This window comes from Mauremys reevesii, linkage group 12 (assembly GCF_016161935.1).
Source record: "Mauremys reevesii isolate NIE-2019 linkage group 12, ASM1616193v1, whole genome shotgun sequence".
Classification (NCBI taxonomy): Eukaryota; Metazoa; Chordata; order Testudines; family Geoemydidae; genus Mauremys; species Mauremys reevesii.
The window spans coordinates 2,030,507-2,046,513 of record NC_052634.1 but is presented as its reverse complement, the minus strand read 5'-3'; the positions used below and the strand labels follow the sequence as shown (position 1 = coordinate 2,046,513).

Below are 16,007 nucleotides of genomic sequence, written 5' to 3'. Positions count from 1 at the left end.
TGCCACAGGATTCTTTGCTGCTTTTACAGAACCAGACTAACACGGCTACCCCTCTGATTCATTACACTAGGTTTTTGGGGGCATGCCCCTGGGGGGTGTCAGACACCCAGTTTTGGGGGGTGACCCCTGGGGCCATGACACCTACTTTTAGGGGGCATGTCCCCCTCTGGGCCCCGTAGTGTCACTGGCCCCGCTTTTGGGGAGGGGGTCGTTATACCCAAGGAGGGTCATTGCGGCCCACGAAGCGGACCACAACTCCCACAAAACCCCGGGCCAGCTAAAGGGCCCACGTGACTCGGTCCGACGCCTGCACCAATCCAGTGCCGCCAGGCCTCCCCGGCGCCCAATCAGGCGGAGGCTGGGGCGGGCCTTGCCGTTGCTAGGCTTAGACAAGCCCGGAAGTAGTTGCTGGCCGGTCCAGGGCAACCTCCAGGCGTCCATGGAAGCGGAGGGTGGGGAGCCCAGGCCGGGGGCTGCCTCCCCGCTCTGGTGCTGCCGGTAGGGACCGGGGGGTGGCCCGGGCTGGGGCCCCGTGGCAGGTAAGGCCGCTGTCATGGGCGTCTGCTGTAGGGGGCGCGGGTGTGCAAGGGGCGGGTAAGTGTGCAAGGGGGAGTGGCGGGGCGCGAGTGTGCAAGGGGGAGTGGCGGTGGGTAAGTGTGCAAGGGGAGGCGGGGCGCCAGTGTGCAAGGGGGAGTGGCGGTGGGTAAGTGTGCAAGGGGGGAGGCGGGGCGCCAGTATGCAGGGGGGCGGGGCGGTGGGTAAGTGTGCAAGGGGGAGGCGGGGCGCCAGTGTGCAAGGGGGAGTGGCGGTGGGTAAGTGTGCAAGGGGGGAGGCGGGGCGCCAGTGTGCAAGGGGGAGTGGCGGTGGGTAAGTGTGCAAGGGGGGAGGCGGGGCACCAGTGTGCAAGGGGGAGTGGCGGTGGGTAAGTGGGGGAGTGGGGGTGAATGTGCAAGAGGCGGGGGAAGGCTGGTGCAGGACTCGGTGTGCATTGATTGGTGTGAGTGGGTGTGCACAAGCAGGGCGGTGGGGAGTGCCATGGGGGTAGGCGTTGGTAGAGTTCCTGCTGAGAGCATATGGGGGTGCCAGGGGCGTGTGCGTACGGAAAGGATGTGAGGGAGCAGGTCTGTGTGCTGCGGGTGTGAAGTCCGTCCCTCATTCTGCTTTTGGCAAGGAGATAATGAAAATCTGTTTCTAGGCCAGCACTCTGCCTTGTTGTTTTTAATTTTCTCATATGTGGGAACAGCATACTCACTTCATGAGTGTGGTAGGTAGCTCATGGCTTCACAATATGCGTTTTTGTGCTGATATATACTGTACACACAAGCACTTTGATACATATACAAATTGGGATTCAGATAACTGGAATAAGTCAGCATATAGAGTCTGTCTTCTGCTGCTAAAGACACTGTGAGTGAGATGACTATAAATGCTAGTAAAGAAATAAGAATGGAAGCACCTTAAGCTTAAATTGTCCATTATTCAGATGTTTTAGGTCACGTGTGTTCAGGAGAGAATGTGAAGTAGGATTTGTAATGCTGCTTTGATCCTGTAGTCTTGAAAATACTGCAGTCTGGGACCTAGTAGGATTAATTGCTGGTTATGTGGCTCATTTTACATAAGAGAGTTAAAAATACAGAGCTTTCTGAGGTCATTGGAAAGGGAAAAGACAAGGAGAGCTCCATGATGGCAGCAGTGTGGGGCTAGTACTTAGAGCTGTCATTGTTAGCGTGTTGACAACATTGCTTGGTACGCTGCCTGCTCTTGATGGTGATGATTGACTGGTACAAAGGCACACAGGAAGCGAAAGACCCACTGAACATCACAGAGAAAAAGTGGACGGTGGTTTTCTGGGGCACTAATGGTTCTTTTGTCTGGCCTTTATGTGGGGTAAAACTATGAAATAATTATCACAAATAAGTGACTGTTCATGTTTAATATTGGGGATAGTCTTCTAATAACTTTATAATTGGAACACGTTATCATCATCATCGCAAATTGAAAGGGATATAGTCTCCTTGCAGATCAAGTGCCACCTGGATCGATCTCTCCCTAGATCCTTACGGTGGTCTGGCTGGATATTCAGTTTATATCTATCTTTGGCAATCTTATCATACCACTGAAGATTTTGGTAACCATGGTAATTACTGGCTGTGTAGCAGCATTCTTTGGTGCACATGCTTCATAATACATTGGTCTTCCATTCTAGTAACGTGTCTGTACCAAGAAAGCCACTGAAACCGAACCTGATGAAGGCAGTAGCTGGGTTCAACTTCTAATATCCTAATTTCTGACGCTGCCTTGCCCCTTAATGCGGAGCAGCTCACAAAGACACTGAGAATTAAAAACCTCAGTCTGGTGATCTTCAGCACCCACATCTCACTGCCATGCAACAGAGCTGGTAGAACCATGGTTCTATGGATCTGTAGCTTTTGTGGCATTTTTTGTTGCCACAAGGTCCCCACAGAGGCTGCTGAAGGGCCTGCAACATGACAGCAGTTGCTGCTACACCAATGTCCACATCTTTTGAGCACCTTCCAGCACTGTCTGTGCTGCTTCCCAAGGATTTGACAGTTGCCACCTCCTTGATGGCCCATCTAGACAGATTAATACTAAACGGATTGTAATTTGGAGCTGGAAGACACTTGATATGGTGATGACCAGGGATTAACCAGACCAATACGCACTGCTTCTTGCCCAACTAGATCAGCGATTCACCAATCTGAGCCAACAAGGCAGTGTCATTGGCATGTCTGAAATCTCGAAACAGAAGGGTGTTTCGCTCACTGTCATTGACAGCTGGCTCCTCAAGCTTAACCATAAATGAATTGGTGTTGATATTGAATAACAATAGTGACAGAACACAGCCTAGCCGAACTCCTGTGGAAATAGGAAATCAGGTTGTGTATCTGCCACTGACTTGAACACAACTTTCTGTTCCTTTATAGCGCTCGTCTATCATTGACATTATCTTCCCAGGGATTCCAAGTCATCTCATCAGATCCTGCAAACTTGCTATATCAAAGGCCTGATGGAAGTCCATAAAAAGTGCTGCACGCAGCTTATTAAATTCATCCATCTTCTCAAAAAGCAGTCTCAAGGTAGATATCTGTTGACAGTGGAATGACCAGGTCTGAAGCCATACTGAGTATCCTGGCCTTTGCCATGAAGTGCATTGTTGATTCAAGACATTAATATGGAAGCAAAGACTCTCCCTGGGGTTGACAAAAGTGTAATACCTCTGAGTTGCCACATATGGCCTTATCACCCTTTTTGAACAGAGTAAAAATAATGCCGCCTTCCAATTGTTGGCAGTTATGTTAGTGCTCCAGAGGGTCTGGAAGAGTCTATGCACCCTTGATACAACCATACTCTCACCTGGCTTCAGCAACATAGTGATGATGTTACAAACTCCTGGTGCCTTCCCAGGCTTCAGCTTACGGACTGGAATCCGGATCTCTTCTTGGCTGAAAGAAGATGGCTCTACCAGAACTTCTTGGCGCCTCTTCAGGCAGTGCATAATTGAGGAACATCACGACGTGGTCTTGCAGACTCTGGCTGATGCTGCTATCCTGGTTCTTTACTGTACCACCCTCCACTGCAGACACTGCACAGTTGCATAGAGACTGCAGAGATTGTGCCTGGTGGCAGCCAGTCCAAAACTGGCTGCTTGAGCTGACCACCAGGATTCCTGATCTTTGTTACACAATGGCTGGATGCCGTTCCAAAGTTTAACCCATTCAGCCTCTGTTTTTGCTCATGACCGATGTACCTTCTTTTCTTAGGTCCAGCTGCAGTGAGCATCTCCTCACCAATCAGTGCTTGATGTTTGAAGGGCTGTGGCCAGAGCCCTGAGCTGGCAGTCATCATCCCTGGTGACTTGAAACTACTCCATTCCTTCAGTCTGTAATGTTTCAACAGCCTTGAGCATCCCAGAACAAAAAGCCATCTGACACCTCAATTCTAAGAACTGCTTTTGGATGAACTGGACTAATTTCAGCCCCATTAACGGGCTGTTGTAGAAATTGGAGGTGCACATTTGTCAGCAGAAGCTGATGGTCATGTCAAGTTTAGCACCATCGTGAACTTGTATATCCATGACCATTGACTACCAATGATTTTTAACAAGGACATGATCAATAACAATTCTAGAGAAACCATCTGGCCTATACCAGGGCTGCTTGCGATTCTCTGTGTGTCGGAGGAGCAAGTCAGCAATCATCATATCTTTGGCAGCTGCCCTGTCGATGCAGCTGAGTCCTGGTCTGTAGAACCCACTGTACTTCCGGATCATGGCCCCTGTGACCATAGGAGTGCCTCGGTGCCTGCTGGCAAACTCCAGTCAGGCCTGACACATAGCTGTCATGGCGTTTATCTATAAAGACTGTCATATAAGGTATCTAATGAAAATGTATAGTGTACTAGTCATTAATATCATTGTGCAGTGTGTGTAAGAACTCTAAAGGAGGCATTATGGATACTTACCAATATTATGCTTTAAGTCTATAATCAAACAAAGAGAAAAACAGGTTTTCTTCCAGACAGGAGAGGGTGTAGTTATCTCCATGTCCCTAATGGGGATTATATTCACATATTGAGGCAACAAAAAAAAGCAAATTAACGGAAGGACAAGATCGACAGCTTGGCACCTACACCTCAAAGAGCAACCAGCGGGGCAAGGAACGTTTGTCTAGGGATACGCTTCACAGGATGTATTTGAAAGGTGTCCTGGCCTATAAGAAGAGGGGGAAAAAAGACCCGAGCTTTATCGATTTACTGAGGAAACCCTTTGTATTGTTTAGGGGAATCATGAAAGTCTGGATCCTGGTATGTCAGAATTTCAGCAAGCACTACAGGAGAAGTTTTAGATGAGAGCCTGTTTTAGAAAAGATTAACTTGCTAGAGTGAAGTTCTAGTCTTGCAGAAACTTTTTTTTTTTAAACAGATCTTTCTATTATCTTTTTGCTTAGTATCATCACTTGAATTTCTGTTCTTTAGTAATAAACTTATTCTTGGTTTTACTAGATGTTCTCCTCAGTGTCGTAATATTCAAGTGTGGAGCCTCCGTTCACCTAGCGGGCTGGTGTGCGCACTGTCTCTTTGGAGACCGAGGATTTGGTAATTTCTGTGGCTGTCCAGTGGCGGCTGGATGCGGAAGAGGCACATTCTTCCAGGGAGTTTCTGGGACTAGAGTTCATCAAGTGTTACCTGCAAGGCAAATTAAAAGCTGGCAGAGCTTTGGAGGAGGCTGGCTGGCTGGCTGGCTGGCTAACAGACTGGGCTGACAGGGAGCTGTCACCCAGTTTAGCTCTAGCAAGTCTCTCTCTTGGTAAGAGAGGGTAACGAGGTCACCCATAGTTCTGGGCTCCCCAAGAAAGCATCAAAACCCCACATGCATATCTGCTAATTAATATGTAATAAGTGAAATTAATTTTATCTAGCTAAGGACATTGGTTGTGTTTTCACTACTAGGTGCAGTCAGTGTGTCCCCTTATGAATGGACATGGCAGGACCCGCTATACGCATTGGGGATCAGCTCATCCTAGAAGAAGATTATGATGAAACATACATACCCAGTGAGCAAGGTAACTGTCATCTGCCTTCCTCAGAGCAGAAAGATTGGGCTCAGGAGCTGCTCTCAAATATTGCAGGAGAATGGCAATGCAGGCAGAATGAGTGATGTTCAGTGTGTTGGAGAGTTGAAAAATTAGCTCGTGTGTTAGTGGCACTCCATCCTGCTGTAGGTAGTGCATCAGTAACAGCCAGTCTCTCAAAGAAATTCTGACCTGCCAGCAAATTCAAGCAGGAAGGGTTGCAAAGCAGATTTAGGGTACGTCTATACTACCTGCCGGATCGGCGGGTAGTGTTCGCTGTATTGGGGATTGATTTATCGCGTCTCTCCTGGACACGATAAATCGATCCGCTAGTCGACAACGCCCGTACTCCAACTTGGCAGGAGGAGTATGCGGAGTCGATGGGGGAGCCGCGCCAGTCAACTCGCCACTGTGAGGACTGTCGGGTAAGTCGAACTAAGATGCTTCGATTTCAGCTACACGAATAGCATAGCTGAAGTTGCGTATCTTAGTTTGAATCCCCTCACTAGTGTAGCCCAGGCCTTAGAGGCCAGGGCTGCCCGGGGGGGGGGGCAAGTGGGACAATTTGCCCTGGGCCCCGCAGGGGCCTCCACGAGAGTTTTTCGGGGCCCCTGAAGCAGGGTCCTTCACTCACTCCGGGGGCCCAGGAAAACTCTTGCAGGGCCTGGGCCCCTGGAGCTTCTTCCGCTCCGGGTCTTCAGCGGCAATTCAGCGGCGGGGGGGTGTCCTTCCGCTCTGGGACCTGCCACCAAAGTGCTCCGAAGACCCGCGGCGGGGGGTCCTTCCGCTCCGGGACCTGCCACCAAAGTGCTCCGAAGACCCGTGGCGGGGGGTCCTTCCGCCCCAGGACCCGCCACCGAAGTGCCGGGCCTTCGGCAGTAATTTGGCGGCGGGGGCCCCCCGCCACCAAAGACCCCAGGCCCCCTGAATCCTCTGGGTGGCCCTGTTAGAGGCTGACGTTCGTCCAGTCAGACTGGCCAGTGCACTCGCTGAGAAGCAGTGCCAAGTTGGCTCTTGGTTCCATTCCCTTGCAGCTGTTGGGACTGTCACAGAGGAAACCAGGACCTGGGGCTGAGCAAGAGAGCCAAGCTCTTTTAGGAAAACGAGGGAGGAGAGGGTGTCGTCTAGTGGCTAGAGCGGGACACTGGGATTCAGGGCTCTTGGGACCTGATTGTCTTCTTACTTACGCTGGTTTTCGCTGGAGTAACTCCTTTGACTTTCAGACAGTTAATTCTGGCGTATGGCAGTGAGAGAGTAGAATAAGGCTCCTGGTTTCCATTCCCATGGATATACCTCAGTTTGTGGCTGCCTCTGTCTCCCACCCCTGCAGAGTTCAGCCTTGCCTCGCCCGTTGTAAGATGGTCCATGGCACATGGGATGTTTTCTATAGCCCTGTGCAGCTTAATTCTAGTGTCTTCAGTGAGGGGGTTTCCCAGCACCCCTGGGTTGTACTGAGCACAGATTTGCACAGTAATGCACAGCCTTGCTTGTCTGCCGCACTGTCTTCTACTGACTTTTGTTTCCTCTACTTGTGTTCTACTACAGAAATTCAGGAGTTTGCCAGGGAGATAGGGATTGACCCTGAGAACGAGCCGGAGTTGATGTGGCTGGCCAGAGAAGGCATTGTGGCTCCTTTACCTCCAGAGTGGAAACCATGGTGAGAACTTTAAATCAGCACTATTTCAGTAGATTGCCAACCTCTCCTTGCTAATCCCTCTCTGGGTGCTTGTCAAATAAGTAGGGGAAAGTAGTCTAGTGGTTGGAGCAGGGGACTGGGTGTCAGGGCTCCTGGGTTTTATTCCTATTTCTGCAGCAGAACCAGTTTGTGATCCTGGGTAAGTCACTTCCCCTCCGTGCCCTGTAACATGGGGATAATACAATACTGTACTTCACTGGGGTGTAGTGATGCTGAAAGAATGGTGGCAATGCTGTCCTTGCCCTAGGGAGAGGGAAGAAGTAGCTTGGGAAATGACCGTGATGGAAGCAGGAATGTGCTGAGGGGCAGCTGCTCCCCCATTCTGTGTATTTGGGGCTTTTCTGGGGCAGCATGCTCCGCTTCTGCTATGCACCAAAGGGAGCCTATGGCCAGCGTTTGTAAAGCCCTATATGCTCCTGAGACGGAAGGTTCTGTGGCCACACAAAGCAGCATTGCTGCCAGCTGTGTGTGCTGATTTGCACGCACAGAACTGATGCCCTGACTTTCTCCTGTCTTCGTGTTCTGTTTTCCCCACATCAGTCAAGATATCACTGGCGACATCTATTACTTTAACTTTTCTAATGGCCAGTCCACATGGGACCACCCTTGTGATGAACATTATAGAGAACTTGTGATCCAGGAGCGGGAGAAGCTTTCAGCTCATGGCAGCATTAAAAAGAAAGACAAGAAGAAGAAAAAAGACAAGAAGGAGAAGAAAGAGAAGAAGGAGAGAGAGCCAATGAAACATGCTGCGGTGAGTACACCTGAGGTGCTTGTTAGGGAGGGTCAGGAGAGCCAGCCTGAGCGTAAGTGACCAGCTGCGAGTTGGTGATGGCTGCTGCTTATTGTGGTATTAGAGGTTAGGCAGAATGAATGACAGGCATGAAGTGGCTGTGGGAGGGCTGTGCAGAGGAGCAGATGGAGGCAGGCATGGCATCACTTTTTAATGATTGTTCTTTTTAACTTCATTTTTTAACAACTGGGCCAAATTCCTTAGTAACCCGAGGCCAGAGGAGAAATTGACTTGTTCAGGGAAGCAGCTACTGCCAGTTTCACCCTCAAGGTCACTAAACTCAGCACTTGGTTTTCTGTGATGCTCCCAACGACTTTGTGGTCTGAGGGGCCGCGAGGTGGAAGGAAGACAGGGCTCGGTGGATGCTCCCTCCCTCCAGTCTTCCTCTTAGCAAAGGGAGCTGGGACTGTGGAGTTGCTGTGGTGCCAGAGGGGCCTTGTGGTGGCACGAGCAGTTCAGAGCCCCCTTCCTAAATCAAGTCAAGGCTACTGCAGGGCCCAAAGTGTCTCTTGTTTTGTTTGTGCTGGCCAAGGTTTTCTAGCATATTGTTCTTCCTTCCCAACTGACTGCGTCAAGGTATCAAGCTGCTCAGGTGACTCTGAGTTAGAGTGGGTCAGTGGCACACCCAGAATGTCTCTAGGATCCTCCTCTGTTTCCTAATGCTTTGCCATACCCACGTTTGATCGCAGGCCTTTGCAGAACATGGGCTCAGAGCCCTGAACTCATGCCATTCCTCTGACTTCCTGCCTTGCAAGGATGGAGTGATTGCTGTGCTTAGAGGGTGGGTGGGTGGGTTGTAGAATTTTTGGAGCAGTTTTTCTCATTGGAAGGAACAACCAGTGTTATTTATGAAGTAACTGTGCACCTGTTGCTATGGTATCTAGGCAGCAGGCACAGCCTTAAAAGCAATAGATTCATCTGTTTTGCTGTTGGTTGGCAACAAGAGTAGTCATCCCAACAGCAAACCATTCCTCCCTTTTCAAATAGAGAGAACTTTCCCAGTTCAACCAGTAATTGGGTAAATGTCAGGCTGATCAGATGTGCCTTGCACCAGACCTTGAAGGCCAACAAACTCTTGGGGTTAGAATCTTCCAGGGAGGGACCATCCATGGAAAAGACCCAAACCTTCAATTTGAGGGACTTCTGTTAGTGTTTCCTATTTCAAATGCTCCAAGTACATCCTGTTCCATTTTGTGCTGTAGATGAGTGTATGTATCATATGTTGTGTATTTTAGTTATCTGCTAATATTTATTTACTTAGGAAATGCAGCCAGAGCCAGGGATTCTTCCTTCAACATCCTTTTATCGAATGTCCTCTCCCATCCTGTCCTCTGAGTGTGCAAGTCCTGATCTAGATCAGGATAGCCAGATGAGAAACGAGAGCTTTCTTAAGAAAGGTAAAGGAAAGACCTCTGAGAGACCATCAGAGACAAGTGACTCAAACAGACAGTTTGCAGGGCCTTCCCCAAATAAACTGCAGCCACTTCTCACAGCAAAGTCCTGCAGAACTCACCAGATCTTAGCTGATGTAGAGAAAATTTTAGGAAGGACGCCATCTTTTAGCAGATCGGATGTAGACCACCAGCAGGCCCAAGACAAGTCCCCCAAAATTGGAGACAAGCCTTGTCTTGATTTTTCTGACTCGGAGTCTGAAGGTTTAGATGTTGTTAGGACAAAGCCCGTTTCCTACGTGGCAAAGAAATCGTGTTCACAAGACCTTGAGAATGGGAGAAGTGTCCTTGATTCCCGCGAGGTCCTGGAGGACCAAGTTACGCTCTTTGTTGAGGAAAAGCTGTCTGACAACCGGAAGAAGGAGGAAATGACAGGAGAGAGTGTCTGTCAGTCTGATGAAGGCTTATCAGTCAGAGAAAGATCAACAGGGCCTGGTGGTGATAAGGAAAGAGGCCCAGGTTTCTCACAAGCTGATGAAAATGAAGCTTTCTTGACTCCCAGGGCCCCTGACCATATTTTTTACAGCAGGAAATGTGAAATGATTCTCTTTGATGCCAGTCCCCCGGAAGACCTGAGTTTGATGGAGGAGGGTGATGTTCACTGTCCCCAACGAGAGCTGAGGGCACACAGCAGAGCGGTTGAGAGCAGAAGGAAGAGAAAACTTCAGGATCAGGCATTGAGTCAAGCCACCAAACTTTGCAAGAGCAGTGAGGCTATCGGCAAGCGTGAGAGAGAGAGCTCAAAGCAGGCAGAGTTTGTTGAATCTGAAGGAGCAGGCCTACAAGCAGCCCCGCAAAAAGACCGATTAGACAGCCACCCGGCAGTTCCTGAAATGACTGCAGATACCTTACCCTACACCAGAGGGGTGGAAGTTTATGCTCAAGCAGGAGCTGATGTTTCTGCGTCAGAGCCTGTTTCTCTCTCTGCTGCACAGCACAGAGACAAGGAGAAGGCAAACGGTTTGGGGACTGAACCTTACAGCAGTGTTGCAAGCAACTCAGCTGATCATTTTGCATCACAGATTTTGGGAGAGGTTGATAACTTCTCCTGGGATCTCCAGAGCTCTCGTGAGTCTGACAGACCAACAGATCTGCTTGCTGCTGCTGCTGAAGGGCCTCTACCCGCTCACCCTTTCACAGGAACTCTCCAAACTCCGCCACAAAGCTCAGCCAATGGAAAGTCGCAGAGTGACTGTAACTCTGAGGATGAGAAGTTCTATCAGCATGTGCAGGAAAACGATCAAGTAACTAGTCAGGAACATAGTTGTGTCAGTTTTAACATGAAACTGAATAGGTCACGTGATGCCCCTGAGAAGAACAATGAGGGCAGACAAGAAGAAACAGGAGAAGGAGAGCAAAAGACAGAGCCAGTTCCTAGAGGGCTAGAGGCAGGTGTGTTCACAGAGGGTTTACAGGTTTCTCCTGGTTGGCTTTATCAGACAGCTGAGTGCCAGGAAAGCAACAGGCTCTGTCGGCAGGTGGAAGGAGAGTTGACCCAGAGCGGAAAAGTGACTGAGGATTACAGCAAACTGGAGCTTTGTGAAGGAGCAGGCAGTAATGAGGTAGGCAGTTTAGACTTAAAAATCCCTCTGCAACAGGTCTGCTGTTCCATTATAAATGAATCTGAGGAGTTGAGAGGGGGCATTTTCTCTCTGCTGAGCTAAGTTTCAGGAGAAAGGGAAATTATCTTCCTGGTGGTGGTCACAGGAGCTGATGTGGCAGGTATATTTGGGGGTTTATTAAAGCTTTGAGGTGCAGGATGAAGAATACCCTCCTGCTGACCTTCCTGGCATGTAAGCACTACATAACGTACAGCCTGGCTGAATTCTACAATAATACAATATTATTTCTGTCTTCTGAACTATCGAACAGGTCACACAGAGCAGTACATGGGTTGGGATTATTACATTTAATTACAAAGTCATCTCTAGGAACATTTCCCTTGTTTGTTTTTCCACTTGCCTTGAGGCTTCAGCTGAGATCAGGGCTCATGGTGCTAGCTACTGTCCACACACACAGCCAGTCCCTGCCCTGAAGAGTGAACAGTCTCAATAGACAAGATAGACCAATGGTGGGAGAAAGAAAGAGTCTTCGTTTTACAGACAGGAAGCTGAGGCACCAAGAGATTAAGTGATTTGGCAAAGGTTATGTAGGGGGTGAGTGAGCCAGGAATTAAGTTCAATGCCTTAACCACAGGGCCACCCTTTCTGGTAAACTCATAAAAACAAAAGTTTCATGAATTTGTTTTCTCATGGAAGTTGAGCATTAGCACAACCCCCCACAACCCCCCCCCCCGCCTTTTGCAGGTCAGTGCTGCACAAACTTCTTTGCGCAAACCTCAGTCCTGATCTGAACACCACTGCTGTTGTCTTATGACACATCTTGGCCAATTCAAACCAGGTAAATTCCTGGGAGAGCAGCAAAGGTGGGATAGACTGGTGTCATCTCTGAAAGCAGCCTTCTCCCTCTTTCCCCTTCGGCCCCGCTCTTGGGAAACCAAGACTCCAAAGTACCCATTAAAAGTGATGCTTCCCTGCAAAGCGGACAGTGAACCCGGGGACATGGGAGTACGCAGCAGATGGCAAGCAGTGCTCTCGGACTGTGTTTTGCTTTGAATATCATGGGCCAAACTCTCCGCCCTTCATATCTTGATAAAACAATTCAATCCAAAGTATTCTTGTTTCTTTTCAGAGCTCCCACCTCTCCATTATTCGGACTGTTTTCGTGGGCTACAATTGCCTCGTTAATTAAAAACAAAAATCCAGGTAGTATTTAATGTTGGATGACAAGCGCTCAAGCTGTTCTGCTCTGGCCTGCAGCTGCATGTGCTTGAAGCTTGCTCCTCCTCCCCAAGAGGCAGCACCGTTGAGCATCCCCCACTCTATAAGAGACACTAGTTTTGGGCCATGGTGCTTTCCTCCACCGCATACAGCGGGAGGTGCCTTGTCGGTGTGAAGTGTGGCCTGGCCTGGCTTGTTCTTTGTTTCGTAAGTAATTGCTTCGGTTTAATAAGGACTTGCCAAATCGTGTGTTCCAAAGAAATAATAGAAAAGGTCATTGTGTGTAATGTTAATGAAGTGCTTTGCTCCCATATTGTTGGTATCCAGCTGTGACTCCACTGAATTGCTAGCTTCGATTTCCAGTTACCAGCGTGTGGTAGCACCCCCTTAGCTGATAATAACTATGACTATAAATATCAGATAAACGGCAGATTATCCTGAAAGTTTTAATTAGCTGAATGGAAGTGAGTTTTTCTTGCAGAAGGACAACTAACACCCCCAGCTTCACACACACAGTTAATAGCCATTGGTAGAAAATCACTAGTTAAGCCCAGAATGTGTAATTTACACTATAACCATTGATTTGGCAACGACTTGGTGGAGGAGAGAGCGATGTGCGTTTATCTTCCTTCCCCGTCCCCCAGTGTGCTAGTGAATTAACTGTGTTTTCAGTCTGTAATTTTGTGTAAACACAGTGTACAGGAGACTGATCTCCCGACGCACACATGCTCTGCCGACACACATGTGTTCTGTTGAAGAAATGCTACAGAGTGGTGCTGGGAAACCATAGGCGTATTTGTAGCATGCATTGGTTTCAAGTTTACCTTGGGCAGCGTATTGCAAGGTATGTCTTGCTGGATAAAAAATTCCACTGTGTAAGATAGAGCTTTGAGATGCTCTGTGGTGGTAACTCAGGTCTTTAGTCGGGGGCCTGTTTGTGTCACTGCTATATGAGAGGATTATTTTCAAGCTAGCCTATAGTTTCTCAGCCCACCTTTATAAGTGCAATTAAACTTTAGCTCTTCTGATCAGGTCAGTTTTGTTTGGCTTTTTCTCCAGCTTGTCCTGTTTGATTTCAGCCCTTATGGGACTTGCATTTGTTTAGAGATTCATAGATTCCAAGGCCAGAAGAGACCACTGTGATCATCTAGTCTGACCTCCTCTCTAGCACAGGCCACAGGACTTCTCTGAATTAATTCCTGTTCAAGCTAGCGCAGACCTTTCAGAAAATCATCTAGTTTTGCTTTAAAAATTCTCAATGACAGAGAATCCACCACAGCCTTTGTAAGCTGTTCCAGTGGTAATTCCCCTCCCTGTTAAACCTGTGTCTGATTCCAGTCTGAATTTGTCTAGCTTGAACTTCCAGCCCTTGGATCTTGTTCTACGTTTGCTGCTAGGCTGAAGAGTGCGTTATCAAATATTTGTTCCTCCCACAGGTACTTACAGACTGTAATCACCCCTTAACCTTCTTTTTATTAAGCTAAATAGATCGAGCTCCTTGAATTTCTCATGCTAAAACATTTTCCAGTCCTTTAATAGTTTCCGTGGCTCTTCTGTGACCCCTCTAACTGGGCTGGAGGAATTATTCTCAGGGTTTTTGCTGTGCTGTAGATGGGAGAAGCCTCAGTACAAATTAAAAGCCCCTTGGTGAAGTTCTGTGACAGAACTGTCTGCCACAATTTTACTTCTCAGCCACAGTTGTTGCTGTAGCCCCGCCTGCTTATTGCAGCTTCTGTAGGGCAGGAGACTTGCCATCCCAGTGAGACTGTCCTGCCTTATTCTGCTTAGAATAACAACAAGAAAATGATGAGAACCACCCCCAGCCTCCCATGAGTAATTGGAGGGTGAAGCTGCAGTTAGCCCAGGTCCTACACAATCAGTTAGTTGGGCTGCCGAACTGTCATCACTTCACATGGGCATCCTACTCCCCCTCTTCCTGGCCAACAGCTCGAAACTCAACAGTGAGGCAGTGCTGCCGTGGGAGGAGCCAGCGCAGGGAACGGTTGTTTCAAGTAACAGCAAGAGTATCTTAACCCTTTTAGTTCGTTCTTATTTGAAAAGTCACATATTGACATCTGGCCAGTAATTCATGATAAATGTCACTTCTTTTTCTTTGCTGAGGAAACTGAATTTGTCAGCCACGGTTTCTACTTCAGTTATTCAGTAGAGGGGTACAAGAGCGGAAATGCTGTCTGGCCTGATTTTATTAGACTAGTACAGAGGTTCTGACCGCCTTCCTAGGCATTCATATAATGTTCTTTGTGAATGTGCATCTATTACATTTGTGTATGCCAATATGGGTGTATTATATTTTATCTTCTCCCTGATGTTTTGGTGTTTGTGTGAATTTTGTGAATCAGACAAACTCCTGGCTGTTGTAAACTAAATAACTCTGTGTTCACACGGGTCGTTAGATGGGCTATATGCACGCGTGAATCCACCTGTTATTTCTCACACATCTGAGTGTTGGGGTCTTGTTAGCAGCTTTTGAGCAGAGGTGGTTTAAGTGGTAGCAGGCAATGTTCAGGTAGGAGTGGCTCATTATTTCTGTATCTACTTGCAGACTGTAAATGGTGCCTGCTCTGCTTCTCTTGATCGATCTCAGTTGTGGTCAGATACTTACCTTGTTCTTGCATGTCCTAGTCTCCAGGTTCCCTGCTAGCACCTGTCCAAGTTCCCCTGGGGAGTCTTGCTCCTTTACGTGGTGTCGTGGATGGTCCAGCCGGTGCCCTCCGTGGCTCGCTAAGCACCAGTGTGGAGATCTCCGGGGTACCCAGTCCGCTGCTCAGAGAAGGAACTCTGGTAACTCTCCCTCTTCACTGAAAGTTCAGTTTGGGATGTTTGTTGCAATGCGCCATGTTTTCAGGAACCTCCACAGACACGTGCCTGACGCAGTGGGTATTCACCCACAAAAGCTCGTGCTCCAATACGTCTGTTAGTCTATAAGGTGCCACAGGACTCTCTGCTGCTTTTTACAGGTCCAGACTAACACGGCTCCCCCTCTGATACTAGACACTAGAATGGTGTTTCAAAGGCAGTATCCCTGTTCCTCGTACATGGTTTTATCCTGCCTTTGTCTGTGAAGCCAGGCTTAGAAATGTGAAATACGTTTCCCGTCTCTACATTCCCGCCCCCCAAAATGTTTGTATGGAACCTAGTCCAAAGTGGCCGTGATCCTGGGCCTGATGCTCTCCAGCCCCCTGCACTCAGAATGACACTGCTGGAGCATCAGAGTTGCTCCTCTCTTCCCCACCTTCTAGCTATGGAAGCTCTACGTTGGTGCCCATCATTCTAGTATTTGAGCCCCCGTGTGTTAATTCTGCCAGGGAGGATGGAGCACTCGTTCACTGTGATACTAGGACATCCCAGGTGCCGTCACACTAGCGGCTGAGCAGCAGTTCCATCTGAGGCTGTTGGGCCTATGCCATGAGGGGAAACATTCACTTTGTAAAATGGCCGCTGACCCCTCATTGGTCACCACAGAGAGGGCAAAGACTAAATGGGCTGCAGAGACTGAAATTCCCTTTGTTTCTCGAGAAGAGGTCCCTCCAGCAGAAAGCTGAAGCCCAGTTACTGTGTGGTGGACCAGGGTATGAATCTACAGTGTGCCAGCTTGCTGTGCAGGACCGTCCAGTGTGGACACTGCTACAGCACACAGAAATCCCGGGGAGCGACTGTCAGTGCACTGTAGCAGTG

At 48.6% G+C, this 16,007-nt stretch overlaps 1 protein-coding gene across 3 annotated transcripts in view; it reads left to right on the top strand.

The window, feature by feature from the left end:
* The first annotated feature begins 406 nt into the window (after positions 1 to 406).
* Positions 407 to 16,007, top strand: part of CEP164 (centrosomal protein 164) — a 73,818-nt gene continuing 58,217 nt past the window's right edge. For 2 of the 3 annotated variants that reach the window (XM_039496845.1, XM_039496844.1), the window contains exons 1-6: positions 407 to 539; positions 5,470 to 5,582; positions 7,137 to 7,248; positions 7,828 to 8,041; positions 9,342 to 11,093; positions 14,955 to 15,113. In XM_039496845.1, coding sequence (XP_039352779.1) covers positions 5,495 to 5,582; positions 7,137 to 7,248; positions 7,828 to 8,041; positions 9,342 to 11,093; positions 14,955 to 15,113 — 2,325 coding nt within the window. In that variant the 5' untranslated portion in view covers positions 407 to 539; positions 5,470 to 5,494. The remainder of the gene's footprint in view (positions 540 to 5,469; positions 5,583 to 7,136; positions 7,249 to 7,827; positions 8,042 to 9,341; positions 11,094 to 14,954; positions 15,114 to 16,007) is intronic. The other variant, XM_039496846.1, reaches the window with a different exon arrangement.